The 27,447-nt window shown below is 40.3% G+C and overlaps 1 protein-coding gene and 1 non-coding gene across 13 annotated transcripts in view; both read left to right on the top strand.

The window, feature by feature from the left end:
- Pum1 (pumilio RNA binding family member 1) overlaps positions 1–27,447 on the top strand; it is a 115,221-nt gene that overhangs the window by 66,502 nt on the left and 21,272 nt on the right. For 6 of the 12 annotated variants that reach the window (XM_057783644.1, XM_057783643.1, XM_057783642.1 and 3 more), the window contains 7 exons: positions 8,609–8,702; positions 11,448–11,549; positions 14,692–14,843; positions 16,726–16,864; positions 17,594–17,737; positions 18,130–18,423; positions 19,525–19,761. In XM_057783644.1, coding sequence (XP_057639627.1) covers positions 8,609–8,702; positions 11,448–11,549; positions 14,692–14,843; positions 16,726–16,864; positions 17,594–17,737; positions 18,130–18,423; positions 19,525–19,761 — 1,162 coding nt within the window. Of the gene's footprint in view, positions 1–8,608; positions 8,703–11,444; positions 11,550–14,691; positions 14,844–16,725; positions 16,865–17,593; positions 17,738–18,129; positions 18,424–19,524; positions 19,762–27,447 lie in introns of all 12 variants that reach the window. The other 6 variants (XM_057783640.1, XM_057783635.1, XM_057783636.1 and 3 more) reach the window with 2 other exon arrangements.
- On the top strand, positions 16,975–17,048 carry LOC130884503 (small nucleolar RNA SNORD103/SNORD85). Its single transcript, XR_009058030.1, has one exon. It is a non-coding gene; the product is annotated as a small nucleolar RNA SNORD103/SNORD85 (small nucleolar RNA).

The raw sequence follows: 27,447 nt of genomic DNA, 5'->3' as shown, positions 1-27,447 counted from the left end.
ACATTTTTTTTTATTGCTAATCACATTTTTATTCTCTTCCTCCAAGGGTCAGCTGGGTCACTCATTTGTTTCTATGTAATCTTCATCTCCTGTGAACTCCATTGTATAAGGTGGCTCATTTAAGAGCTAAGAGCACAAGTGTGATACATTTTGCCTGTGTTGTGATAGTGTTATTGTCTTTGCCAGTTTGAAGGCCTCTGCTTTCCTTCAGCCAAATGAATCTTTAGGGAGTTTAGGGAGCCATTCCCTCTCACTACTTTTCTTTTTTTTTTTTTTTTTTTTTTGGTTTTTTTTTTTTTTGGTTTTTCGAGACAGGGTTTCTCTGTGGTTTTGGAGCCTGTCCTGGAACTAGCTCTTGTAGACCAGGCTGGTCTCGAACTCACAGAGATCCGCCTGCCTCTGCCTCCCGAGTGCTGGGATTAAAGGCGTGTGCCACCACCGCCCGGCTACTACTTTTCTTTTTATTTAATGCACTTTGCCAAATTAAAATTTGTATAATACATGGGAAAGCTTTTGGATATTGTTGGAAGGTTTGTTATATAAGATCTAGTAATATAATATTATTGTATAATGGATAGGAAAGTTATTTCTTGGATCAGATGAACCATTTAGGGTCACTGTGTTGCTATCTGATCAAAAACCATGGCCCTTTGCATCTGGAAAACATTCTTTTGGCACCCAACTTTGCAAACTGATTCTGGGAGATTGAGGATTTTTGGGCTACATAACAATAACATTTTGTTGTGTCTTTTTCATCTATATCCATGTACAACTTTTAATGATAGAGCAAGATTTTCTATTTGGCTTTTTTCTACCCAGTTCTCTACTTAGTCATTAGGGTGCATTTCATCATTTAAATTTTACAACGTAGCACTCCATGATAAGAGATGGTTCAGTGGTGTTAAAACACACTTGCTGCTCTTCAGAGGTGCTAGGTTGGGTTTCTAGTATCCATGTTGGGTATTGTCTTAGTTAGGATTTTTATTGATGTGAAGAGATACTATGACCATGGAAATTCTTATAAAGGAAAACATTTAATTGGGGATAACTTAGAGTTTCAGTGATTCAGTCTGTTATCCTCTTGGCAGGAAGACATGGTTCTAGAGAAGGAGCTGAGAGTTCTATATCTTGATCCACAGGCAGTAGGAAGTGAATGAACTGGGTGTCACTCTGGGCATTACTTCAGCATATAAGACTTCAAAGTCCACCCCCTTGATGACACACTTCCTCTAACAAGACCACACCTCCTCCAACAAAATCACACCACCTAATAGCGCCACCCCCTTTGGGCCAAACATTCAAACATGAGTCTGTGGGGGCTATATTTATTCAAGCTACCACAGAGTGACTTAAAACTGTCTACTGCTGCTCCCCTTCCCCCCCCCCCCCATACCATTACCATTGAGTTTTAGACCAGGCAGGCCTCATTCTGTCTGTCTGAGATTGCTGGGATTAAAAAGTGTGTATTGTTTATTCCTCTTCTGACCTCGATAATAGGTGTGCTTATATACACGTGTGTGTGTCTTTAAAATAACAAAAAGAGATGAGACCTTCCTTACTGGGAGGAAGAGTTCTCTTGTCTCCAGAAGAAATAAAAACTTCTGGAAGAACTGCTGGTGAGCTGTTCCTTATTTTTGCAGAAGATGAGAATTGAAAATACTCATGGAGTAAATAGTATAACCAAAATCTAAAATGCTGATGATCAGAGGTGTGTTCAGCCTGCATGGTTATTTGGATAGACTGTGAAATAGATACGGTGCTTTTTACTAACAATGACACGACATTTCTTAGGAGCATTTCTCCTTTTTTTTTTTTTTTTTTTAAAAGTCAGGGTCTTTCTATGTTACCTTAACTCTCCTGTAACTCATGAACTCTCTGCTTCTATCTTTCAAGCACCGAGAGTGCAGGAGGAATGTCTTAATTTTGTATATGTAGAAGCAGGTTTAGGCACTCGTGTGTTAAGCAGTCTGTTAGTTAATTGTTGACTCATGAGTCCTTCAGGAACCTTGGGTTCTGCTTGAAATGGAATTGTTTTCAGCTGGTATAAGTGCTATCAGTCAGGGATGGGAGAGATCGTGATGATCATGTCACTCTTAAAGGGATTGTTGAGTGTATATTGTACTGGTGACAGAACAGAGATGGGAATGATGGATATACAATCAGAGGATACCTGGAGTACTAGCCTAGTGTCGAGTCCAAGATTGCATTGAGAATGAGTCCAGGGCATGGAGGTCTTGCTTGAGCCAGGTGTCTCAGAAGATACCCCAAACAACCAAGGGTTAAGCTGGTGATATGTGTGTTTTTGTGTTATCATTGTATTTTTTTTTACACGTTTTGCTCTTTGATTTTGGGTTCTATAAATGAGGAACAAAGGATAATCATTTTCCTTTATTTTGATTGATTTTGTTTCGACTAGTAGGGCAGTTTTATTTGTGTTTTTTAAAGGTGAACTGGTGCGAACAATGACAGAATAAATAATCTATTTCTTTCCATTGTGACATTGATGATTATGGAAGTTTTAGTGAGATACATGATGTAAAGTACCTAGTGAATAGGGGAAAGGTGAGTTTTTTTGACTTAGTCCATTTCATTCTTGGGGCCTTGGATGGTTCAGTTCCTTCTCTGGTCACTGATGCTCATTGTGAATGTGACCTTTCAGGTTTATTTACAGGAGCAAGAGTTCCAAGAAATCCTCTGAGCAGTTAGGTGATCCCTGTAGCTTGCTACCTTGGATGTTTTATTTTATGATCTGAGGGACTAAACCAGGCTTTTGTGCAGACCCAGCAAGTGCTCTGCCTCTGAGCTGCCTTTTCAATTTATAGTGTTTGAAATATGTGTTTTTTAAATATATAGTATACTGAAAGTATGGAGGAAGTATTACATAAAAATGTCAAGATACTTAAGCAAAATTTATATTTGCTTCTTTATACATATGAAGTATTAGCTCATAATGAACATGAGAAGGATTTTGGGATACTTGTCATGACTACAACATAAGTGGGAAATGTACATTGTTTCTGTCTGCTTGTAATAATTTTTAGGTTTTCCTCCCACAGTTCCAGTTGAACAAACTGAAGAGATTTCAGGTCCAGAGAGACATTCATTAAAATAAGCCTGGAGAATTGTCATTTATGTAAAAGGTTCCCCAGTTTAGCGGTATTTTCTCTGCTTGATAGCCTGATGTCTTTCTTTCGGAGGGTTATTCCCATTTTCCTGCTTTTCCCTTTTGCCTTGTTTTTGTTTTCGTTTTCATTGTAGTCCTGGCTGCCCTAGAATTTGCTTGTAGACTAAGTTGACCTCAGAGATCCATCCGCCTAATTAATAATGCTGTGTCATCATAGATTAGTCAGATTGTTGTTTTATTTAGAACACAATCAATTAAAAATAGCCTAATATGTTACGAGGCAGGGTCTCATGTTACTGGGACTGACCTCCTAGAAAACTCTTTTGTTAAAAAAGCCTTGAACGGATCCTCCTATTTCTGTCTCCTTTGTGCTGGAATTGTAAGGGGGGTATCACATGTGGCTCACCAACTCCAGCTCTGTGAGGGTGTGGGGGGAGGAAGAGGTGGGTCCAGTGCCCTCTTCTGATCAACCAAATACATTTCAACACACACACACACGCACACACACGCGCGCACACACACACACACACTTATTGCTTTATTAGTGCTTAACTATCCTTTTCTTTTTTTGCTTTGATTTTGATTTTTCGAGACAAGATTTCTTTGTATTTTTGGAGCCTGTCCTGAAACTAGCTCTTGTAGACCAGGCTGTTCTTGAAGTCACAGAGATCCCCCTGCCTCTGCCTCCCGAGTGCTGGGATTAAAGGTGTGCACCATCACCCCGTGGCTCTTTACTATCTTAAGAGACCATTTGAGTATGCTTGAATTTAATGTTCTGTTATTGACACAGTTTCTTGGTAGCTTTGGATGTTCTGGTACTTGCTATGTAGATCAGGCTGGCCTCAAACTCTAAGAGATCTGCTTCCCCCTCTCTGCCTCCTGATTCCTGGTTATCACACTGGCTTATCTGAGTATCTTTAATGAAAAACTTTTTAAATTTGCAGTTAGCGATTCCATTAATGTTCTATATGTTGTTACTGAGGAAGACTTGAAACTGACTAGTGCTGGGCTGGTTGAAAGTTACTTCAGTGTAGTTTTAATTTGCTCAGATATGCAGGAACATTTGGTAGAGGATTGGGTTTAGTTGTGATCTGAGATCTCAAATTTTTTACCTTGGAGTTAGATCCGTCCGTCCGTCCGTCTGTCTGTCCATCCATCCCATCCGTCCTCCTTCCTTCCCTCCCGCTGTTTCTTTTCCTCTTTTTCTGTTTGGTTTCTCTAGCCCTGGCTTTCCTGGACTCATGTTACTAGGCTGGCCTCTGGAGATATTGAAATTGTGCCACCACCGTGTTTGATTGGAGCTAATGTGTCTGTTAAGGAATATTGGAGGTTTTTAAAAAAATACCACATTTATTTAATGTGTATGGGTGTTTGGTATACATGTGTGTATACGCACTGCTGACCCTTGTCTCAGATACACAAACAACAACAGTTAAGTTAGAAACAAAAAGGAAAAAGGTGGTTCCTAGTGCCAGGGTTTCAAACCCTCTGCCCTTTTTGTCCTAGGAACACAAAGGCTTTTGACATGTAGATTTTTTTCTGATCCTTATTTAGCTTTATCCAGAGACTCTTGGGTGACTATTTTTCATTTATTTATTGAATTTTGTTGTTTGTTTTGTTGTTTTTTTGGTTTTTCAAGATAGGGTTTCTCTTTGTAGCTCTGGCTGTCCTGGAATTAGCTTTGTAGACCAGGAGGCCTTGAACTCAGAGATCCATCTGACTCCACTTCCTGAGTGCTGGGATTAAATGTGTGTGCCACTAATGCCTGGCTATCCAGAGCTTTTTTTTTTTTTAAAGGAGTATAAGAAAACTGTTCTTCCTTGATAGCTTAGCATCTTTCCTTGTAACTTTCAGAACATTTTGTGCACACACACACACGTACGTGTGTGTGTGTGTGTGTGTATGTTTAAGAGGGAGAGACTCTCTCTCCATCTCCATATGGAGGACAGACAACAGCTTGTAGGATTTTTCTCTTTCTGCTATATAGGATATGGTCATCAACTGTAGGTGGTAAGGCTTGGGGAAGTACTTTTAGCTCATATAAAGAACTGGCAACAACTTGAGAAACTATTGTTTCTTTTCTTTGTTTTTCTGTTTGGCAGAGGAGATAGTTGGCTTGCTTTCTGCAGTTCCTCGTTTATGTTCACTCACTACATTGCTCTCCAGATCAGAGCCCCACCATGCTAGAGAGTGTTAGTAGAGGTAGTAGTTTTGTTTAGTTGTGGTGTGTCCTCCTCTCCTCATCCCCCGTTTTTTTTTCTTTAAGCAGGATCTGGATATGCAGATTAGGCTGGCCATGACTTTTGGAGTCTCCTAGCATGCTGGAATTTGTGTTTACCACTATGTATGGCAATAGTAGCATTTTTATGCCATCTATGATTGTAGCAGTAACGATACTAATGGTTCTCTCTCTTAACATACCAGCAGTAACTGTCTATTATAAAATGTCCACTGTATGGTAATAATACTTCAGTGTGTGTTTTGAGATGCCCATTTCCTTTTGGAATAGGACTACTGTCTTTTGTAAACTCATGTAGTGAGGGACAAAGAAGGAAGTCAAAGCAGTTTGTCATCAGATATCCAGATTGTGCCTTCAGTATTTATTGTGAAGCACTACATGACTTTGACTAGTTGCTTGGTTTCCCTTGCGCTATCTATGAATGAGTTGTAATCCGCATAGATGCTCATCAGTGTTTTCCTTCCAAAAGCACTTCCTAGCAGCTCAGTTGCTGGTCATTGGCTCCTTTGTGAAATCATGACAGTGGTAGCAGAACTCAGGCTTTCCCACTAGATGGCATTAGTATGAGATTTTCAGGATCTTGCCAATTTTTAAATTTTGTTTTGGTTACCCTATTTCTAGTTAATACTGCACCATTTGCATAAAGAGAATGTGCCAATGTTGCTGTTTTCTATTTATATAATCAAATCTGATGGCCATAGATTCACAATTAGCTTTTGTTAAATTGTTTACTATAAAATGTTCTCAAGGAAATCTCCCATTTTTCTTTTTTTTCTTTTTCTTTTTTTTTTTTTTTTTTGGTTTTTCTAGACAGGGTTTCTCTGTGGTTTTTGGAGCCTGTCCTGGTCCCATTTTTCTTATATTCACTAATTATTTATCAGTCTTTACCACAGGCTATATGGAGGCTCTTGTAAGGCTTGTATATGCTTTCTGTTACCAGAAATGATACTTACCTTAAAAGTGACCACATGAATGTGGGAACTGCAGATTTAGGTTACATGGGATGATTGATGGTATTCACACACATTTCTATGTGTATGTATTTACAATTTACAAATAATGAGTTATGTAGAATACCTCATGAAGTACTTAGCAAGGAAACTGATGGAATGGGATCAGATCCTGTCAGAATACCCTCAGCAGTTACAGTCTATATGTACCGCCTTTCTCTCCCAGCTGTACACTATATTGAAGCCCACCAACAATAGGACTTTTCACTGAGATGGACTTGTTTACAGTAGGGCTATGGGGTGGAAAAGAAGCAAATAGAAGCAGTTGTTGAGAGTGTGACAGTTTCAAAAGGTTTTAGGTTTTTACTCGGCTTTTCCCTTAATTTTTTTTTTACTTATTTGTCTTTAAAATTGTTACTATTATTATCATTATTATTATTGGTTCTTGAGATTGAATCTAAGGCCTCATGTATGCTAAGTGAATGTTCTACCACTAATCTGTGTTCCCAGCCTCTTGACTGCCCCTCTTGTGTGGACTGTCTCAAGTTGCTAGAGAAACTGTTCTTCAGATAAACTTGCAAAGCCCACAGGTGCAACTTCCAAGCTATACAATCAGGGTGGACAAGTGTTTTGAATGCTTGAGAAATCCACCCAGTCCCTCTCTTTCATTGCTTGGTGTTCATTAGATGTGTACAGGGCAAGGCCTTTTTATTTTTATCAGCATCATGGTGAATTCTTTGAAAAGGAATGCTGGAGTACTTTAAAAATCTTCACTGGATTATATTTCTTTTTTATACAAATTGGCAAGATGAAATTTTTTGTTTTTAAGGAAGATTGATGTATAGAGAGTAAGTTACAGGTTAAATTGACCACTGTGTTCAACACATGCAACTTTTTATTTAAAAATTTCCTAGATATATTTTATGTGTATGAATGTTTGCCTGCATTTATTTTTGTGTACCTGGTACTTATGTGGGTTCTGGGAATTGAACCTGGAGCAAAATGAGAAAGTGCTTTTGCTGAACCATCTCTTTAGCCATTTATCTTCTTGTTTAAAATTAGCCTATGTTTATGTTTGAGACAGAATTAAATATTTCTATTTTATACATTGTAAGAATAGTTACAGTGGTAATTTAGTTGAGTTTGGGAGATTGCACCTTCTGATGTCTCTTGATAAATATGCCTATAGTTTAAGGTCTGTATTATCTGTATTTTTCACCTAGTGATATGAGCTGGTCCGTTGATGGGCCCCAAAGAAAGAACAGGTGATTGGAAGCTATATTCTAGGAAATGGACTCTTTAGCAATTGCTCAGCCACTTACATTTCTGGAAGGAAGCCTATTGAGGATCTTTACAAGTTAGGCTGCTAGTTTCTCCTTTCTTCATCATTATTTATGATAAATTGTTATGTCTAGGAAAACCAAGGAGAAAGGTTTTTTTTTTTTTTTTTGCTTACAGCTTCTATATCCCTGTTCCTTACATAGTAAATACTTGTTAAATGAATGGATAAATGATTCCATAAAAGACTGTTAATACTTTAACATTTACATTCATGGGATAATTTTACTGGGAAGGTTTTTACACTTCTCTCTTGAGAATTAAAAAGTATGCCAGGTTTGAGCTTACATTCTAATTTTATTTCTTTAAGATTTTGTGTGCAAGTGCAGATGTCACAGTATGGGAAGTCAGAGAGTTGACAGTTTGTCCCTTCTGGGGCTTAAACTTAGGTTGTTGGGCTTGGTGTCAGGAACCTGCTGATCCATCTTTCTGGTTCACAGTGACAATTTGTACTTCTGTTCTTTTAACTAGATATAGGAGACTTTGAAATTTCTGAAACCAGGCATTTCTCTAATTCATTAGGAAAAGCTGCTAGTTTAGGAAGGTATGCAAAATCACTTCCCCAGAGAATAAAGTACACTCTCCTCATAGGTGAGAATTCAGTGCTCATTGGGTATGAAAAGTCCTGAGAGTAGACTGTAACCCTTAGGGTGGTATGGAAGTCATTTTTCAGTATTCTTCCCCAACTTTAAGGTCTACTTTAGTCATTTGGGGCTGTATATTTGCTGGTAGCCATTAAGGACTTAGTGTATGTGTTTATCTGTAGTTTAGGTTCATGAGACGTTTATCCAGTCTGTGAAGAGGGAAGACCAAATTGAGATGGTGACAGAGGAAAGACAGATTGAAGCATTATTCCTCCAGGGAGTAGAGTGTCATGTGTAACAGAGGCTAATGAAATTAAGAGATTTAAAATATCATTTCATAGACAGTTCTCTAATACAACATCTTTCTCTTCAGCTATTCCAAAGACCCAACGCCCTTGCTGTCCAGCAGTTGACAGCTGCCCAACAGCAGCAGTATGCGCTTGCAGCAGCCCACCAGCCTCACATCGGTAAGTCCTTAAGCTCCAGAGCTCTCTTGCTATCTAGGAGAGGTGGATTCTGGGAGTTCCTGTAAATTGATCACCCGGAAGGCAGAGAGAGGTTGAAGGATAGTGTGAATTCTAGGCCAGCCTGGATTATACAGTGAAACTGTCAGAAAAAAATAAAAGGCCATGGTGGATGGAGTAAATTCAGAGTAAATGGCCTCTTTCTTGTGTCCACTTGTCTCTGGCCCATATATATTTTATTTTTGATGTGCTAGACCTGAACTCATAAGTTTTCTTTGGTATTCATTTTTATGTACCTTAAATGTATCAGGATTTAAACACTTTACTAGAGAGATGACTACTGAATACCTTTTGGTAAGATTTAGGCAGCAGATCCAGGTGTGGTGGTGCACACATTTATCCCAGCGCTCAGGAGGCACAGGCAGGAATATTTCTGTGAGTTGGAGGCTAGCTTACTCTACAGTGAGTTCCAGGCCAGCTAGGGCTACAGAATAACGTCTTGCCCTCCCAAATGAATGAATGAATGAATGAATGAATGAATAAATAAATAAATTGATTTCAGCACCCATGATGGGGTAGTTGGGGTTTTGTGTAGATACTGTATCAGCTTCTCAACTTACTGAGTAGCAGTAGTGCTTTCATTGCTTTTAGATTCACCGTCCAAGCCTTGCCTTCCCTTTGTTGGAGTGAGTTTGGCACATATTTCAATCTTTACCATGACCTTTCTATTATTGGAACTCTATTTTTGGTTTTTTGAGGCATGATTACTGTGTAGTCCCAGCTGGCTTCAGACTCAAGTCAATTCTCTTCCTTTAGCTTCCTGAGTGCTGATACTACAAATGTGCCCGCTGTGCCTGGCAACCCCCCAGACCTTCCTCTCTTCTCTTTCTCTCTCTCTTTTTTAAATCTCTTCTCTTCTCTCTCTTTTTTTTTTAAATAACAAACTATCCTTTTTACTATACATACCAATCCAAGTTCCTACTACCACTACCCAAGTTCCCACTACCCAAACCTTCTTAAGACTCTTCAGACTAAATGTCATGACTGCTCATAAGTGGTAGTGGAGATTTCTTTCATTCTTGCTTCAAAAGTACATAGACATGCCGGGCGGTGGTGGCGCACGCCTTTAATCCCAGCATTTGGGAGGCAGCGGCAGGCAGATCTGTGAGTTCAAGACCAGCCTGGTCTACAAGAGCTAGTTCCAGGACAGGCTCCAAAACCACAGAGAAACCCCGTCTCGAAAAAGCAAAAAAAAAAAAAAAAAAAAAAAGTACATAGACATGAGCAGAAAGGAGACCCTGGATGTGGTATGCAAGGAAGAAGAAAGAGTACTTAATCACACCCTAGTTGACACAAGAGTGTGCTGGCACTATACACATGTAAATTGTAGTCTTTATTGATGTTTTTAATGGAAATAAGTCGGTCTCAATAAGTGTTTTGAAGCAATTTTAACAGTAAGCTTGAAAAACTAATGAGTTTAATATTTGATGAAGGAATTTAGTTATATACAGTAACTGCAGTGTCTGCACATGACCCTTAGATCTAATTCCCAGCACCACAAATAAAACAATAAAATGAATGCCTAACAATCTAGCTGGCCCTAAACTGTAATGGACATTTGTATTGTGGATGTAGAGGGGTCAATTGACATTCAGGAGGCTTTGGGTTTGATCTTATTATGGAGCCAAAATAAAAATGATGTACAAGTGATCTGTTACCAACATTACTTTAATAAAGATGGGAAGGGGTGCACAAAACGATCTAAACTAGCCATGGTAGTCCACCACTTGGAAAACTGAGGCATGAGGAGTGTAAATTCAAGGCCTACAGAATGAGATCCCCATTTCAGAAAGATAGCCAGGGCTGGGCTGATGCTTAGTGGGTAATATTGATTTTTGGGAAGGAAGAAGACTTGAGTTCAAATCTCCAGTACTCTCAAAGACAAAGTAGATTCCAGCTTTGGGGAAGGGGAATAGGAGGATTACTGGCATGTCTATGTAGCCAAAACAACATGTACAGCCATAAAACGTCTTGAAAAATACTGTAGGAAGCCTTAGAAAAGTGTTTCTTAACCTATGGGTTGTGACCGGTGTGTGTGTGTGTGTGTGCGCGTGCGTGTGTGAGTATGACCCTTTCACAAGGGGGATTGAATATCAGATACCGTGCATATCAGATATTTACATTATTATAATAGTAACAACATTACAGTTATAAAGCAGTAATGAAATAATTTTATTGTTGGGGTCACCACAATATGAAGAACTGTATTAAAAGGTCAAAGTATTTGAAAAGTTGAGAACCTTTGTTATAGAGGAAGGAACCTACTGTCTTCCTCTGTCTTCCCTATGTTCATACACAGACACATACACAAATGTCACAATGACTTTTTTTTTTTGTTTGTTTTGTTTTGTTTGTTTGTTTGTTTTTTGAGACAGGGTTTCTCTGTGGTTTTGGAGTCTGTCCTGGAACTAGCTCTTGTAGACCAGGCTGGTCTCGAACTCACAGAGATCCGCCTGTCTCTGCCTCCCGAGTGCTGGGATTAAAGGCGTGCGCCACCACCGCCCGGCACAATGGCTTTTTATATTGAGGGTATATTATCTTTGTGAAATTCCTCTCTACTGTACAGCCTATTCTCTCTTCCCTTTCCTTCCCTTCATCTTTAACCTGGAATGCTAGCTGAATTAGAGAGATGTGTAGTAGGGCTGTAGTTTCGTCGTTTATTTTTACTGACAGGTGTTTTTCCAGCAGGTTTAGCTCCCGCTGCGTTTGTCCCCAACCCATACATCATCAGCGCTGCTCCCCCGGGGACGGACCCCTACACAGCTGGATTGGCTGCAGCAGCGACACTCGGTGAGACATCTGCTGCATGAGGGATTTACTCACCAGCTAGAAAAGGGCATGCCTTCTTTCTACTCTGCCGAATACATGTCTCCAACAAAAAATGTTTCCTGATCTCAGCGCTAGTCCCTTGCCAGTCAGATTTCTCTGCTTAGCTATTACTTTCCCCATTCTGCCTAGATAAACAAGGTGATTATCTATCCTGGACCACTATCTTGGATCCACCCAATTGCTTGCTCATGTTGCAGGATATTTGCTCAGCTGTTTTCTGCTGGAACCACAGGGAATTTACTGTTTCCTTACCTTCTTGCTTTGTGGCTTTCTCTTCTTCCACTCCTCCAAATTGCATAGCTTTTAAACACAAATCTTATACACAAATGCCTTGTATTTGTCTTTTCCCTAATCTGTACTGTTGCATGCTGCTGTTACTATTGTATCCAGCTCATCATCAGAGCCTTAGGAGAAGGTGGTTGTTCCTTGGACTTAGTAGCTACTAGTTTTGGAATTCTGAAGATTGGCTGAGGTTGACTCCTTATGTATTGTCCTCCCTCCAGCAACTGGACCCATGCACACTCTTCCTCCTGTGTGGTCATACTGGCTCACACCACACACCACAGCTAGCCCTATGGGATTTCAGTTTCCTTACTTTCCCAACTTGGGCCTCTGTCTCCAGACATCCATTACAGTTTGTGCATGGGATGATCTCTTACTGACACCTTTGGTTTTTATTTACTTGTAGATGAATTCATGATGGTCTTGCCCTTCCTTCAATTTTCCATAAATGTTAAAGTGACTTCAGTTTAACATGATGATGAAAGCAACAACCTCTGAAGCCTTTGGGGTACATATACACCTCTCTAAGTTACGCTCATTTCAACAAAGTATCAATGTGAGATTTCATCAACTCTGTGGTCTGTGGTTCATTTATCTCTGGTGTGTTTTCAGTGATGATGTCACAGCAGCTTGTCATTTCTGAGATTGATCTTTAGAGTTGCTTCCCTGGTTATAATGGTAGCCTATTTAATGCTGTTCCTTGTTCTGCCTTTGGGGAGCGTGGAAAGCTGTCAGGCAGTGTGATCTTGTCTTGCTACTATGACCATTTTCTTCACACCTGTTGGCCATGCACTGCCCTTAATGCTTTTTACTTTATTTTATGTCTGAGTCGTTCAGTAGTGACTTTACAGCTTAGAAGTTTGGGGTTCAGAAAGAAAACAGTCTTATGTTAGGTCATGATTTAATTCTGTGTGGTTAAAGTTTTAGCCAGGTTTGAGTCTGTGACATTAAACAGCTGTGCTATCTTCAGTTACCTTTCCTTTATTGCGTAATGTGTGTTAACTTGAACACGGAATGAGTTTCAGAATAATGAACGTGTAGTTATGAAATGATAGATTGGTGATTAACAATTTGAATATGAGCAATGGAAGGAAGTGTTTTGTTATCATGGAAATTTAAGCAGGCATTCTGATAAGCCAGTTTCAACTAAGCTCTTTGGAGGTATTTAGTTTTGGCCACATGACCAAGGTAGAGAAATGGAAGTGCCAGATGAAGGATTTGAATGTTAAATTTTTAGGGTCCTGTCCTTATAGGTCATACACCATGCACTGGGACAGTTCCCTTAAGTGCCTTTCTCTCCTCACCCTGCTGTGTCTTTCTTTACCTTACTAATATTGGACCCTGGTGAGGTGAGTTTGTAGTTGGTTGTTTCTTTAGCTTTTGAATTGCTTAGGTTTTTATAAGTCAACAAATCATTTTTATCTCTTACTTATTGTAAGAAGATAGTTTGTATTGTAACATAGTTTTTTCCCTCAACAACACTGTCATTTTGCAGCTGGCTGTAGAGTTTCACAGTGGGCATTCTTGGTCATGCTAAGCCTTTAGGCAGTGGTGCAGTCAGACTGGCTTGTGCTTAGAAACCGGAGAGCGTGTGACAGTTTGTTTTTGTTTAATGAGAAGCAGCTCCTTTTCCTGCACAACTATACTATGAGAAACAGCTCTTTGGAACGCAAGTGTAATATTTGCCCTGTGCTGTGACTGTGAATGATGCAGGTATGTTTCACCAGAATTGAGGAGCTGTCTTTGGATACTTTCTCTCTTTTTTTTTCCCCTTTCTGTACATTCTTTTATTTATGTAAAATTTGCTCACATGGTTCACCTTTAAAATCCCCCACTGTCTGATGGCGAATGTACACCCTTTGTGTTTTCATCATCAGCTTCCTGCATAGAATTTTGGCCTGGGTTTGTCCACATCGAAGTTGCCCTCTGAGCCACCCTTTTACTTTCAGATCTGCTGTTTGGCTCTGTGTGCAGTCACTGGAGTTGTCACCTATCACCAAAGAAGGTCATCAGTGTGCTTAGTTACAGTGCTGTGGTCAGTGATGAGTTAAGGTTAAAGTATGCTATATTTTTTTTTTTCAATCGCTGTCATTGAAATTTAAAAGTTGAAATACCAGTGTCTGAATGTTTGTGTTGAGTAGCTTAGGACTTTAAACATGGAAATAGAGGGAAAAAAATAGAGCGTTTTTGAAAAAGTGTGATGGAGGTACTGTTATCAGAAGGAAATAGATTCAGTCTGGATTTAGTGACACATGGGCATGGTGGCCCTGTGCAGTTAAAGTGCAGCTGAGTTTTCTTATTTTTCTTTTTGTATATGTCATGCCATCTCCCATTTATTTCTCTTTCAGCAGTATACTTTGTCTATTGTCCATCATACATCTTTTCCTTCTCATGGGGTGAACAAAACTTCTGGATGGCTATGCTGGTTAACGCGTATAATCTCAGTGCTTGGGAGGCTAAGGCAGGAGCATCTCTAGTTTGAAGCCAGATTGGGTTTCATAGCAAAACTTTGTTTCAGGCAGTTTCTCCTTTTGTTTAGCCCCATCCCTTCATTTCTCCTCCCAGCCTCCCCTTTCAGTAACTTCACCACCTTACCCTTACATTGTCAGGCTGTAGTGCATTCCTGCCTTCAGAAGACCCTGCTAGGAGGACCACATACAATCACAGTCCATCTGTTCCTTCCCCCTTTGTCATAATTATTAGCTAGCACAAATCTTTGTTTTCCTTAAATTAATATTTTTTGGATTTCCTCTTTCAAGATCTGAGTAATCCTAAGGTCATTCTTTCTAAACTTCTCTTTGCTTTCTCTGGTTATTTTTAGGCCCAGCTGTGGTCCCTCACCAATATTATGGAGTCACTCCTTGGGGCGTCTACCCTGCCAGTCTTTTCCAGCAGCAAGCTGCTGCAGCTGCAGCAGCAACAAATTCTGCTACTCAACAGAGCGCTCCACAGGCCCAGCAAGGACAGCAACAGGTAAAGGCAACACCAGCCACTCCTGTGAGGGCAATTCATGGTGTGTGCTACTCATTAAGAGGCAATGTCCCTCTTAATCACAGTCTTATGAGTGCCTGTGTGTGCTTATATGTGCATGTGTGCAAGCCATTCATAGGTGATGCTGATCCTGTTCATAAAACACTGAGTGCCTGTGTATGTTTATGGTGTGTGTGTGTCTGTGACTTACCAGTGATGATACTCTTCATCTCTCTCTCTCTCTCTTTTTTTTTCTTTCTTTCTTGTGACGGCGTTTCTCTGTAGCTTTGGAGACTCTCCTGGAACTAACTCTTGTAGACCAGGCTGTTCTCAAACTCACAGAGATCCTCCTGCCTCTGCCTCCCTAGCGCTGGGATTAAAGGCGTGCGCCACCACTGCTGGGCCTGGTACTCTTTATCTTAAAATGCTGTGTGCCTGTGTGTGCACACCCGCATACTCGCTCCAGTGCTTATTTAGCTGTTCATATTGTTGTTGGGGGTTATGTAGGCCAGAGGTTATCTTCTAGTGTCAGGAGCCATCCATCTTTTTTTGTTGAGACAAGCATCTGCCATCCAGACCTGGTACTTAACCAATTAAGGTTGGACTGTCCAGCCATTGATCACGAGGATCTTCCTGCTCTCGTTCTCTATCATTGGTGCTCTCTATGGATGATTGTGTTGTAGTTCACATGCTCAGACAGCAAATACTTTCCTCCCGCTCTCTCCCGCTCTCTCCTTTTCTTTTTTATTCTTTTTTTTTTAATTGAGATAGAGTCCCACTTATATTCCTTCTGTGTATATATGTATCCCTGTGTAGACCAGGCTGTTCCTGAACTCAGAGATCTGTCTGCCTTTGCTTCCTGTGTGCTAAGATTAAAGGCACACGTCACCATGCTCTGCCATAATGTCAGTTGTGCTTTTAAATTTAATTAAGAAAATTATACTAGTTTTGTTTTCTCTTTTGGTGCTGTGTGCCTCCTGCTTTTTCTTTTTTTTTCTTTTTTAAAGTCAAAGTCTCTATGTAGCCCAAGGTGACCCTGAACTCATTTTGTAACCCAGGCTGACTTTGAACTTCGAATGATTACCTACTCAGTCTTACCTTACTGAGTGCTGGGATTTTTAGGTGTATGCTGTAAGAATTCCTTAGAGTGGCTGGAGAGATGGCATAGTAGTTAAGTGCACTGACTGCTTTTGCAGAGGACCCAGATTCAATTCTCAGCACACACATGACACCTAACAACTGTCTGTAACTCCAACTTCTGACACCCTCATACAAACATACATGTAGACAAAACACCAATGTACATAAAAATTATTATTATTATTTTTTTTTAAAGAAAGAGTTGCTAGAGGGATATATAGTTAGTTACCTACCTAGAGCAGGTACACAGTGATGCTTTAGGCTGAATACCATTTACAGGGCATTGTAGGGTTTTGCTAATGGATTGCCAGCCAAATTATAGTTGTGTTTTTAAAACCAAACTTACGCTAGTAGATTAAATCTTAAACCTATTAAATCTATGTTAACTTATGTGTGACTTGTACCTGTGAGGTCAGAAAAGTGCATCAGATTCCATGGAACTAGAGTTGGGACGTGGTGGTTATGAGCCTCCCATGTAGATACTAGGAACAGAACTCTGCAAGAGCGATATCATCTCACTGCTGAGTGCATCCCATTGCTGAGCCATCCTTCCAGCCCTTCTCTTTAATTTTTAGTTAATGACTATAATCTTTTTTTAACTACATATCTGACTTTAATAAGTTTTAAGGTGTACTAGTTGCTTTTCTATTGCTGTGTTATCATTTAAAAAGCTGACTCTACTAGGGCACAGAGCATGTCCCCTATAAACTTCCTCTGAGACAGCATTTCTGCCTCCTGTTCCTAGGTTCTTCGTGGAGGGGCTAGCCAGCGTCCTTTAACCCCAAATCAGAACCAGCAGGGACAACAAACAGATCCTCTTGTAGCAGCTGCAGCAGTGAATTCTGCTCTTGCATTTGGACAAGGTCTGGCTGCAGGTATGCCAGGTAAGGTTGTACTGATGTTTCTAATACTTATCTGGGTCAAAAAAGTGTATGTGTGTTTTCAAGGAGAATGGGTATTGCTTTTGACTTGTCTGAACCTGTTATGATTGGGGACTGGCAGGGATGATACATACTTGCCCTCACTTAGACCTCTGGGTCGTTGACGAGAGCTTTCTTCTGAGCCAGTCATTGTTATCCTTCCAAGTGAGAGATCTGTGAGTGTCTGCTGATTAGAGTGTGAGCTTTGCTTTGCTAGCTGCCTGTTTAAGGGATATTCTTCAGTTTTGGTTTAAATACGGCTTGTGTATTCAAATATGTAGGCCTGTGGGGATTATTCTTTTCCAAACAGCCACAGTAGCTTAGAGTTATTCTAGATCCTGGCAATTGGAATATGGAGATTTTATTCTTGCACATCAGCAGCCTCAGTGTCAGTACTCAGGTGCTTCCTGCTGTTGTTAAGCAGGGAACATGTGACTTCAAGCACTGTAGCACCAATACTGCTGAGACAGTCTGGTAACCTAGACATCTGTGGCTGATGGGCAGAGAGCATTTACAGGAGGCTAGAAATAGAGTGCTCTCTGAGATTTCATTATGTCAGTTAGAATGGCTGTGTGGTTTAATGTTTATAAATGTGTGCTTCAGAAATTTCCACCTAATACTTTGCATGATGGTTAAAACATTGGCCATGGAGACTGAAACTGTCTATATTTGTGTTCTGTTCTCTATTCCCAGGTTATCCAGTCTTGGCTCCTGCTGCTTACTATGACCAAACTGGTGCCCTCGTGGTGAATGCAGGGGCGAGAAATGGCCTCGGAGCTCCAGTTAGGCTTGTTGCTCCGGCTCCTGTCATCATTAGCTCCTCAGCTGCACAAGCAGGTGAGCTTTGTTTTGGAGAGGGAAATAATGGGTCAGGTGATTTAAAACAACAACAGTCTTTCAGATAGGGTGTAATGTGCTTTATTTTGAAAATCTCAGCATAGTTTTTCTTACCCTGTAATATTTCAAAGAGAATCAGAACCTGCAAGGCAGTCTGGTAGATTCTAATTCTGTTGGTGGTTCTGTGGCACCTGGTTCGATATGGGGATTGGCACTTCAGATAACAGACAGTGTGGTTCTCCTCCCCCCGCACCCCCCCAAGGTCTATGTCTGCCTTGATAATGTAGCATTCAAAGATTTGGGTTTTTTTTTTTTTTTTAAACAGATATAGCACAGTCTGTGATTATGACTAGTGTCTTTCTTTGCCTAATGGTTTTCTTTCTTTTTCACAGCTGTTGCAGCGGCTGCAGCTTCAGCAAATGGAGCAGCCGGTGGTCTTGCTGGAACCACAAACGGACCATTTCGACCTTTAGGCACCCAACAGCCCCAGCCCCAGCCTCAGCAGCCTAGCAACAACCTGGCTTCCAGCTCCTTCTATGGCAACAACTCTATGAGCAGCAACTCCCAGAGCAGCTCCCTCTTCTCTCAGGGCTCTGCCCAGCCTGCCAACACATCCTTGGGATTCGGAAGCAGCAGTTCTCTTGGTGCCACCCTGGGATCGGCCCTTGGAGGGTTTGGAACAGCAGGTAGAATTTAGACTAAGAAGCTGTTAAAATGAATTTGAATGAGTTTTGTAATCTTTCTGAAACCCTGACAGTGCATGACACCCTGCATAGATACCACAGGTAGTCTGGATCAATCAAGGCCCTGGGAGTCTAGCCAGCCCACTTGACCTTTGAGATGTTGGACTATAGACATTAAGTTATGCAACTGGGACCTCTTTTAGTTTCATGCTCCTGTTGCTATTTACTTATGCTCACTTTGTCAGTATGTTTCAGGCTTTGGAAACTAAAGAGAGGTTCTTCTAGGCTTTAGGAAGCTTGTGGAGGGAACTTGGGCAGTGTGGATGTTAGGCTGAGGGAGAAGGAATCACTGAAGGTCACAGGGCTGGGTGCTCCACATTCAGGATTGTGCCCAGGGCTTGGCTTGACCCTAAACCTTAAACCGTTAGGGAGTTTCATCCCGTGTTTTGAATAATGTTAAGGGAGATGCTGTGGAACATTGGGAGGAAGGATGCTAGACCAAAACATTCTATTTCGATGGGAGAAAAGTGCAAGAATGTAGACTGATGGACAGTGGGATACTTGGAGTGGTTATCAGCAGTGTGATTTCAGAAGAGAAGGGCATGTCTGAGAGAAGGCGTACTAATTGGAGCTGTAGTCTTAGCCGCAGCTCCTGATGGAGCCCACCAAGACAAGAGGCCTGCATAAGAAAGTCTTGTGTGGTAGGGCAGCGCCCTGCTTGCACATCTTTTTTCCGTATTCCGTTTTTCTGCCAGAACCTTTCAGCTGATGAAAGGCATTCCTTCTAGTTCATTTCCTTCCACTTTTCCCATAGCTCATGTGGCCGTCAAAGCTTTTTAACCTGCCCCCATCCCACAATATCTGTGACACTAAAGGAAGGTAAATTTGGCATATTTGTGTAATGGCTTGAATAATAGCTCTGTTAGCCCAAGCCATGTCCTCTTTATTTATTACCCTAGAACTGCTACATTAACAGTTAGGCTGTCTCTGCTGACACATTTGCGGTGGTAAGGAGTCTGGATCAAAGTGTTAGGAACAGGCCACTGGGCTTGTTCTTCAAAGAACAGGCCTGTTCTTATCTGCATTGTTTTAATTCCATTTTAGTTGCAAACTCCAACACTGGCAGTGGCTCCCGCCGTGACTCCCTGACTGGCAGCAGTGACCTTTATAAGAGGACATCGAGCAGCTTGACCCCCATTGGACACAGTTTTTATAACGGCCTTAGCTTTTCCTCTTCTCCTGGACCCGTGGGCATGCCTCTCCCTAGTCAGGGACCAGGACATTCACAGACACCACCTCCTTCCCTCTCTTCACATGGATCCTCTTCAAGCTTAAACCTGGGTAAGAACCATTACTCTAACACCACCTTGAACGCTAGAAATCTCTTGCCACTGATGACATTACAAGTACTTTCTTTGCATAAGCAAAGGATACAAGTACTTTGTGGTCCCTTTATCCTAGAAGTGTCCTGGTGTTCTGTGCCTTTGGTAAATACCTCAAGTTGCTCAGGTTGTACCTGTAACTTCACAGCAGTTGGGGATTGCCTAGCATCTGGATACACTATGTGTATTCACTCCAGCTTCAGTGCGAACATTTTTCTCTTGGGCAAACACAGTAAACTTTATCCCAGCGAGCAGAAGGACACAGAGAAAAGCATAGTCCCTAGCATAGCACCCATAATGACACCACACTGAACATGTTGCTTACTTTCTTTGTAGATTCCTCCCTCCCCTTTGTGTGAAAGTCAGTACCTTGTTTTTTCACATAAAGCGTTTCATTGAATTTTTTTTTGCCAGATTCTTAAGTATTTATAAATGTGCTCCAAGCCTATCATCTCTTAATACCTGGATGTATATATTTTCACCTGTTATATATTAAGATTCTTTTATGTGTGAGATTATTAGAAGAGACATTGGGTTCCCAACAGCAGGCTTTAAGAATAATGGGAAAATTATAGTAGCACCAGGTAGGAGTAGATTTCTTATCCAGAAACAGGGCATACCCCTCTTTCGTTTCTCAGGTATGGATTTCAAGGTTCTAATTTACTTCCCAGATGGGGAAAGTTAAATGAGAGAAGTGGAGAATACATTTTATGAGCAAATGGCGAGGTGAGAGGGTGCTGTTATTTTGTGTTGATGACTTTAAATGAGAGTGTCCTGGACAAATCATAAAGGATATGCTTACTAGAAGATTCTGCCCTTGCCCAGCATGTTTAAATGTGGTTTCAGGGACTTGGCAGTGAGGACTGAGTTAAAGTGAATAGCACAATTTTATTTGGAGAGACATTTATACAAAAAAAAAAAGTTTTGATGACGTCTATAGTAAATAGTTATTCTTATCAAAGAATGGTGTCTTTGAGTTTGAAGGCACGTTTTTCACAGTGTGTGTGTGTACATGCGTGTGCGTACCTGAATATCAGAATGTGTTGTATTCTTACTGGCTGTCTACAATGGACAGAAGAATGGACAGGACTTGTGGCACAGCAATGTTTCTTAGAACAGAAAGCCTGGCTCCAATGTAGGATGATCAGGAGGGAGGAGGATATAGGCTGAGAGAGGGAGGACTGAACATTGATTTTTTTACCCCTGGGGAACACAGCAGTAGGGTAGCAGTATGTCATTTCACATGTGGGGAGCTTTCTCAGAGCTTGAGTACCTTTCCTTGCTTGTCTCAGAGTTGAACAGACTTTCTTTTTTTAAATTCTAAACCATGCATTTTCAATGCATATTTTTGTTACGTAATGTGCCCAGTATTTTTTTTTTTTTTTTTTTTTTTTTTTTTGAGACAGGGTTTCTCTGTGGTTTTGGAGCCTGTCCTGGAACTAGCTCTTGTAGACCAGGCTGGTCTCGAACTCACAGAGATCCGCCTGTCTCTGCCTCCCGAGTGCTGGGATTAAAGGCGTGCGCCACCACCGCCCGGCTTTTTTTTTTTTTTTTTTTAAAGATTTATTTTCTTTACAGTGCTCTGTCTGCATGTGTGTCTGCAGACCACAAGAGCACCAGAATTTTTTATAGATGGTTGTGAGCCACCATGGTTCACATGGTTGCTGGGAATTGAACTCAGGACCTATGGAAGAACAGTGTTCTTAACCTCTGAGCCATCTCTCCAGCCTCCCAGTATGTCTTTTGAACCAGCACATTAAAACTAATTCTATAAAGTTTTGTTGTGTTGTTGGTGCTGTTGTTAGTTTGTTTTGTCAATATTTTTTGGTTTTTAGATTTTTAAAAAACTGGTTGGTGTTTTACCTGCATGTGTGTTTCTGCACCCCTTATGTCCCTCATGTCCAATGAGACCAGAAGAGAAGGTCAGATCCCCTGAAACTCGCGGTAGAAACAGTTTTGCATCACTATGTGGGTGCTGGGAATCCACCCTGGGGTCTCCAGAAGAGCAGCCCGTGCTCTTGTCTGCTGAGCTTTCTCCTACCCTGGCTGTTTTCTAATTAACTAGGTTTTTTTGTTTTGGTTTTTTAAAAGGCGATAGTTGGTTGTATCCTGTGGTTTATAGTTTTTCAACTTCTGAACTTAGTGCAATGATTCTGGGTGTTCATACTGAATCTGAAAATGCTGCATGCAGGTGACCTTTTCTCTTTTCAGGCTATCTACATTCACAGTTAGATCAGGAGTCATTATGAATTAGACCATTCCGAGAAAGCAGTTGACTTGCCTAGTATTTATTTCTGTGTGCCTAAGAACCCTCAGCAGACATTTGTTTCTATTTGTTTTGAGTTCATTTCATGTATTCTGTAGAATAATTTTTTCTGGCTGTAAGTTGTGTGGATGTCAGGGTAAAACTTCTAATATTTACAACCTTTCTTACCCGTTTGCACTTAATTCTGATCTTAAATGCAATTAACAATGATGAATTTAGTTTGCATTTTATTTTCTCTTTTTTAAATTGGTCTATAATACATTATAGGCCAATAGATAGTTCCTTCTTATTAGACCATTTTCCATTTTTGTGGACCTTTTGTCCTGCTACTCACATTTCATAGGTATTTGTTCCTGTTCAGGCTGTTACACATAATACAGCTATGAATATTGTAATGCCAGAGTTTCCATAGTTGTGCTGATTTTCTAGGAGTAGATTGTGAGCTTTATGATCAGCCTTTTCTTTCTGCTTAGATATGATCTTACTCGGTAGCTCTGGCTGGCCTGGATCTCACAGATCTGCCTGCCTCTGCCTCTCAGGTGCTGGGTCACATTCAACTTTCTTCTGAGAAACTGTACGTTGGTGTGGTTGATGGTTTCACTTCTCACCAGAAGTTTACAAGGATTCCAATGTCTCTACTTCCTCAGTTACATTTTTGGTCTGATATGATATACCTCTTTTCATGGGCATGGAATAGTATTCCATGGTAGTTTTATTTTTCATTTAGCCACTGACTTGTTATCCTAGATCATCTTTGGGAGGAGGTTAAGACAAAGACTTACTGTAGTCCAAGCTCTCCTCAGGTTTGTAATCCTCATGCTTCAGCCTCCCGAGTGCTTGTTTCATATGTTCTGGCTTTAGAGCATTGTTTTATGTGCTTATTATTAATCTTTAGCTATCTTTGAAATCTCCTCGTGTGTTTTACTCATTCAAACCTTTAGCTTATGGAACTGGAGAGGTGGCTTAGCGTTTGAGAGAGTTGATTGTTCTTCCAGAGTTACCCGGGTTCAATTCCTAGCACCCACATGGCAGCTCACAACTGCCTGTAGCTCCAGTTCCAGGGGATCTGGCACCTTCACAGACATAGATTCAGGCAAACACCAATGTGAATTTAAAAAAAAAAAAGTAGAAAACCTTTGGCTTACCTGAGTTATAAGAAGTTTTTATGTTCTCATCTTTTACTTTTCCCATTTTAGAAAGTGTCTTTAAAGTGTGTCATGTTTTAATTTTGATAATGTTTACTTGAATGAATTTTTGGTTATCCTAGAAATACTTTCCTAACTCTAGGCCTTGAATACAGTCTTCTATCATCTGAAAGTTTTATTGATTTTTTTTTTAAAGAGATTCATTTTTATAATTTTATATTATGTGTAGGTGCATGTGAGTGCAGGCACCCTCAGAGTCCACAGTCACTGGATCCGTGGAGTGGTTCTTTGGGAGAGTAACAAGTATTTTATCCTCATGTTTTATTGTTTTAACTCCTAATTTAATGTGTTCATTTTGAGTTAATGCTGTCATCTTGTGGGGTAAGGGTTCATTGATCTTGGCTGTGGATGTCTAGTTGTTCCAGTACCTTTTTATAATTTAACTTTTTATTTCATGTACATTGATGTTTTACCAGCATGTGTCTTCTTCTTCTTTTTTTTTTTTTTAAAAAAAAAGCTTCAAGAGGGTGGCAAACCTCATTTTTATTGATCATTGAGTAGATGTATTTCTTTCTTTTTTTAATTTTATTTATTAAAAATTTCCGCCTCCTCTCCCTCCCCCCTCTGTCTTTCTTTGTAAGGGAGGCAGAGCCTCTGGAACAGACAGTTGTGAGCTGCCATGTGGTTGCTGGAAATTGAACCCCGATCCTCTGGAAGAGCAGTCAGTGCTCTTAACCACTGAGCCATCTCCTTAGCCCATCCAGTACCATATTTTTACGGTCCCCCCCAACCCCCACGCAAAGTGTGTAGTTTGCAGTATGTGGTTTAGATACTGTTCTGAATGGAATTGTGCTCAAATTTAGCGTGATTCTGTTATCAAAATACAACTGAGGTTTGTATGCTGGTTTTAACCAAAAAACTCATTATTTTGTTTATTCTAATGATTTTAGGTACATTTCTAGGGCTTTCTATATAATAGGACAGAGAAGAACATATATTTTGTCTGTATTCCTTGTCTTGGGGATAGTTTATTTGCCCTAAAGTTTGGTGACAGTTGATTATTGTAATGGACATTTTTTGAGGCTGAGAAAGCCTCCAGCAATTACAAATTGAGTTTTGTTGTGAATAGGTTTTGATATTGCCATGTGCTTTCTGTCTTTGTTGATCATGGCAAAACTCATTTTTTGAAGATTTTTGTAAAGTTGTACATCTATTTTCATGAAGTACAGGTATCTTTATTTTGTGTAATGTGTTTGTTTGACATGCTTAGTTTCAGGGTGTTATTGAACTTTTATAAGTATGCCACTCTCCTATAGTTTCTGGAAGTTGTACAGTGGTGACATTATTTCTCTTTAAATCATTCATAAAATTTACCAGTAAAGCCATCTTGGCTTATTTATAGTAAGATTTTTAGTTTCTAATTTATTTTCTTTATGTCTGGACTCTTATGTTTGAGTTTAGGTTTTGTGTTTCTTGTTTTTTGTTTGTTTGTTTGTTTTTCGAGACAAGGTTTCTCTGTGTATCTCTGCCTGTTTTGGAACTCAGGGTAGACCAGGCTGGCTTTCAGAGACCCGCCTCTGTATACTTCCTGAGTCCTGGGATTAAAGGTTTGTGCCAACACTGCACAGCAGGTTTTGTGTTTCTGAAATCAGGTTTTGTAATGGTAATTGGGTTTTCTAGAAGATGTGTCTCTTCCATGTAAATTCTCAGAGTTGTCGTAAATTATAACTAGGACTGGTGTAATATCTCAGCTGGTGCAGCTCTGGCCATGCAAGCATGGTGACCTATGTTAGATGCTTAGGACCCACATAAAGGTGAAAAAAGATAACTAACTCCACAAAAGCAGAATAGAAACAGAAACCGCTCTTTGGTCCCTTGTTATCTGGACATGTTTTAATGTAGTTTTCATTAATTTAGGACTACCAAGATGTGTTAAGGTAGAGATTCTTTTATTATTATTATTATTTTTAAACATCTTCACGAACACTGCTGCCTCTACTAAATATTGGAGTGAGGATGTAGCCCACTGGTTGAGTTCTTGCCTAGCATTAATGCCCAAGGTTCAGCCCTCAGCATAGAGGGGAATGTATGGTGTGGGGTGTATGTGTCATTGGGTAGTGCTTGGGTGAGCCGGTGGTGACAGAAGACAAAACCTTTAAACAGCAAGCACACACTTTAAGTAGAACATCTAAACACTTAATTATCTAGAATGTTGCTTTGAGACACTATTGGAAATGGGAAAGTCAGAGTTAGCTTTTAAGAGTCCTGTTAATTGTCCTTTTCGAGAATGGCTATCAGATGCATGCACTACTTACAGTGATTTGTACACAGGTACCTAGGGGTGGAATAACTACTAGGGCTTGGACACGTGTGTGTTTTGTTTTGTTTTTTACTTTCCTAGTATAAGAGCGATTTGGTCAATAAATACTGAAATATGTTGTTTGCTAGATGTGTTTTCAGAAAAGGACCAGAGAAGTTCAGGTTTTTTAGTTTTCTTTTTGGAGCTTCAGTTTTAAGCAAAAAATAAGGTATTGCTTTAATGTATGGAGAAATACCTGGCTCATGCAGAATACATCATTAAATTGCCAGATTGATTACCCGAGAGCATTTTTCTCTTTCAGATATTTGTATATACTTCTTTTCTTATTAAATCTGAACATAAATATATAATTTAGAGGCATGTTAGCTATCATTCCCTCTAGCTTTTTGAATAGTGTATTAGTATATTTTTGGCCATAGTAACAAAGTCTAGCTAATATTTCTTCAATAGTATTGCATGTATTAGTGTACATAACTGGAAATTGAGAGGGCATTGCTTTTTTTTTCCCCCTAATACCAAGGACCCGGCTTTCTTTCAGCAAACCTTTTGCCTTTGTCAATGACCCGCTGACAGGGTATCTGAGATTGCTTTGACAGTTGTGTGCGTTTGTGCTGTTCCTTCCTAGGCATGCTTATTGTGACCACCACATCTGCAATACCTGCTGTTTCACCGACCTTGTGACCATGTCTTTATCCTCTTCTCCCCAAACAGAGAAGAGTGGTTTCTGACTGCAATAGAGAACAATCATTAGGCTATTTTTTTTAATTTAATAAATCCATTTGCATTCAGAAGTGCTGTGGAATGTGAGGACCGTAGCAGCTTCCTGAAGAATAATCAAAGTTGATGTAACTGAGTCTGAAATAAGTCACACACAGCTGTGACAGCGGTGATGCGTTCCATTCTGGCTATTAGAACTGTATGTATTGCAGTTTTGGGTGACAGCTTTTTCTCTCAGACTTCAGTTTCATATTAGATAAATATATTGTTGAGAACCATGGGAAACATCCACAGAAGAACTAAGTATAGATAGATACTCAGGAGCTGTGGTCCACAGTAGAACTTGAGCATTAATAGTTGTTATTTTAGGTTTCATTGTTTTGACTGAGACCTAGACTTTTGAAGCTGGGTCCTGGAACAAGTCAGGTCTCTTCTGTAGTTGCCATTAAATGCCATAACAAGTACTGTTCAGAGCATATGGAGATAGCAATAAGTAGTTCTGGTCAGGGGCATTGCTCATGGATATGGGGTTGCTGCTTATCACCGTCTATGTGGTTGATGTGGTGTTTCTTACTACTTTTGTTTGTTTATAGTGATTGGAGGAAAACAACCTGGTGCTGGGAGGCACCTCAGTGGTAGAGCTTTTGGCTAGCATGCATAAGACCCTTATGGCAGCCTACTGAATGGCTGGGGGAAAAAAAAATTAAGACATGAACCAAGCTGGGTTTGGTGGTTCACACCTTTAATTCCAGCACTTGGGAGGCAGAGGCAGGTGGCTCCCTGAAACTGAGGACAGCTGGGGTTACGTGGAGAAGCCCTACCTTTGCAAAACCACAACAAAAACCATGTGAACTGTAAGAATGATTGAAAAGCAAGTGTTCCTGTTAACTTATATGCTACTTTGTGCTTGTGTGCACGTTGTCAGTTGGAGCCCAGTGCTACCCCTGTGCATAGCCTCTACCACTGATCCACACTCCAGCAGTGCTTTACTTTTTGATCATAGTTCTGTCTTACCTGTTTAGGGCCTCATTTATACCATATTCGCCAATCAGAGCAGCAGTGCAAGTGGCATGGAGAATCTTTATTGTTGCATAGTGTCAGGCATTGTCCTGTGGAAGTTGTTAGCAGCTGCCCCCCGATGAGGACCATGAAAACCAGCCCTCTGCCTTAGATGCGAGCTTTCCAAATGATTCTTCA

This window comes from Chionomys nivalis, chromosome 11, assembly GCF_950005125.1.
Source record: "Chionomys nivalis chromosome 11, mChiNiv1.1, whole genome shotgun sequence".
Taxonomy (NCBI): Eukaryota; Metazoa; Chordata; class Mammalia; order Rodentia; family Cricetidae; genus Chionomys; species Chionomys nivalis.
Note: the sequence above shows the minus strand (reverse complement) of the source record. Positions and strands in the feature narration are given on the sequence as shown.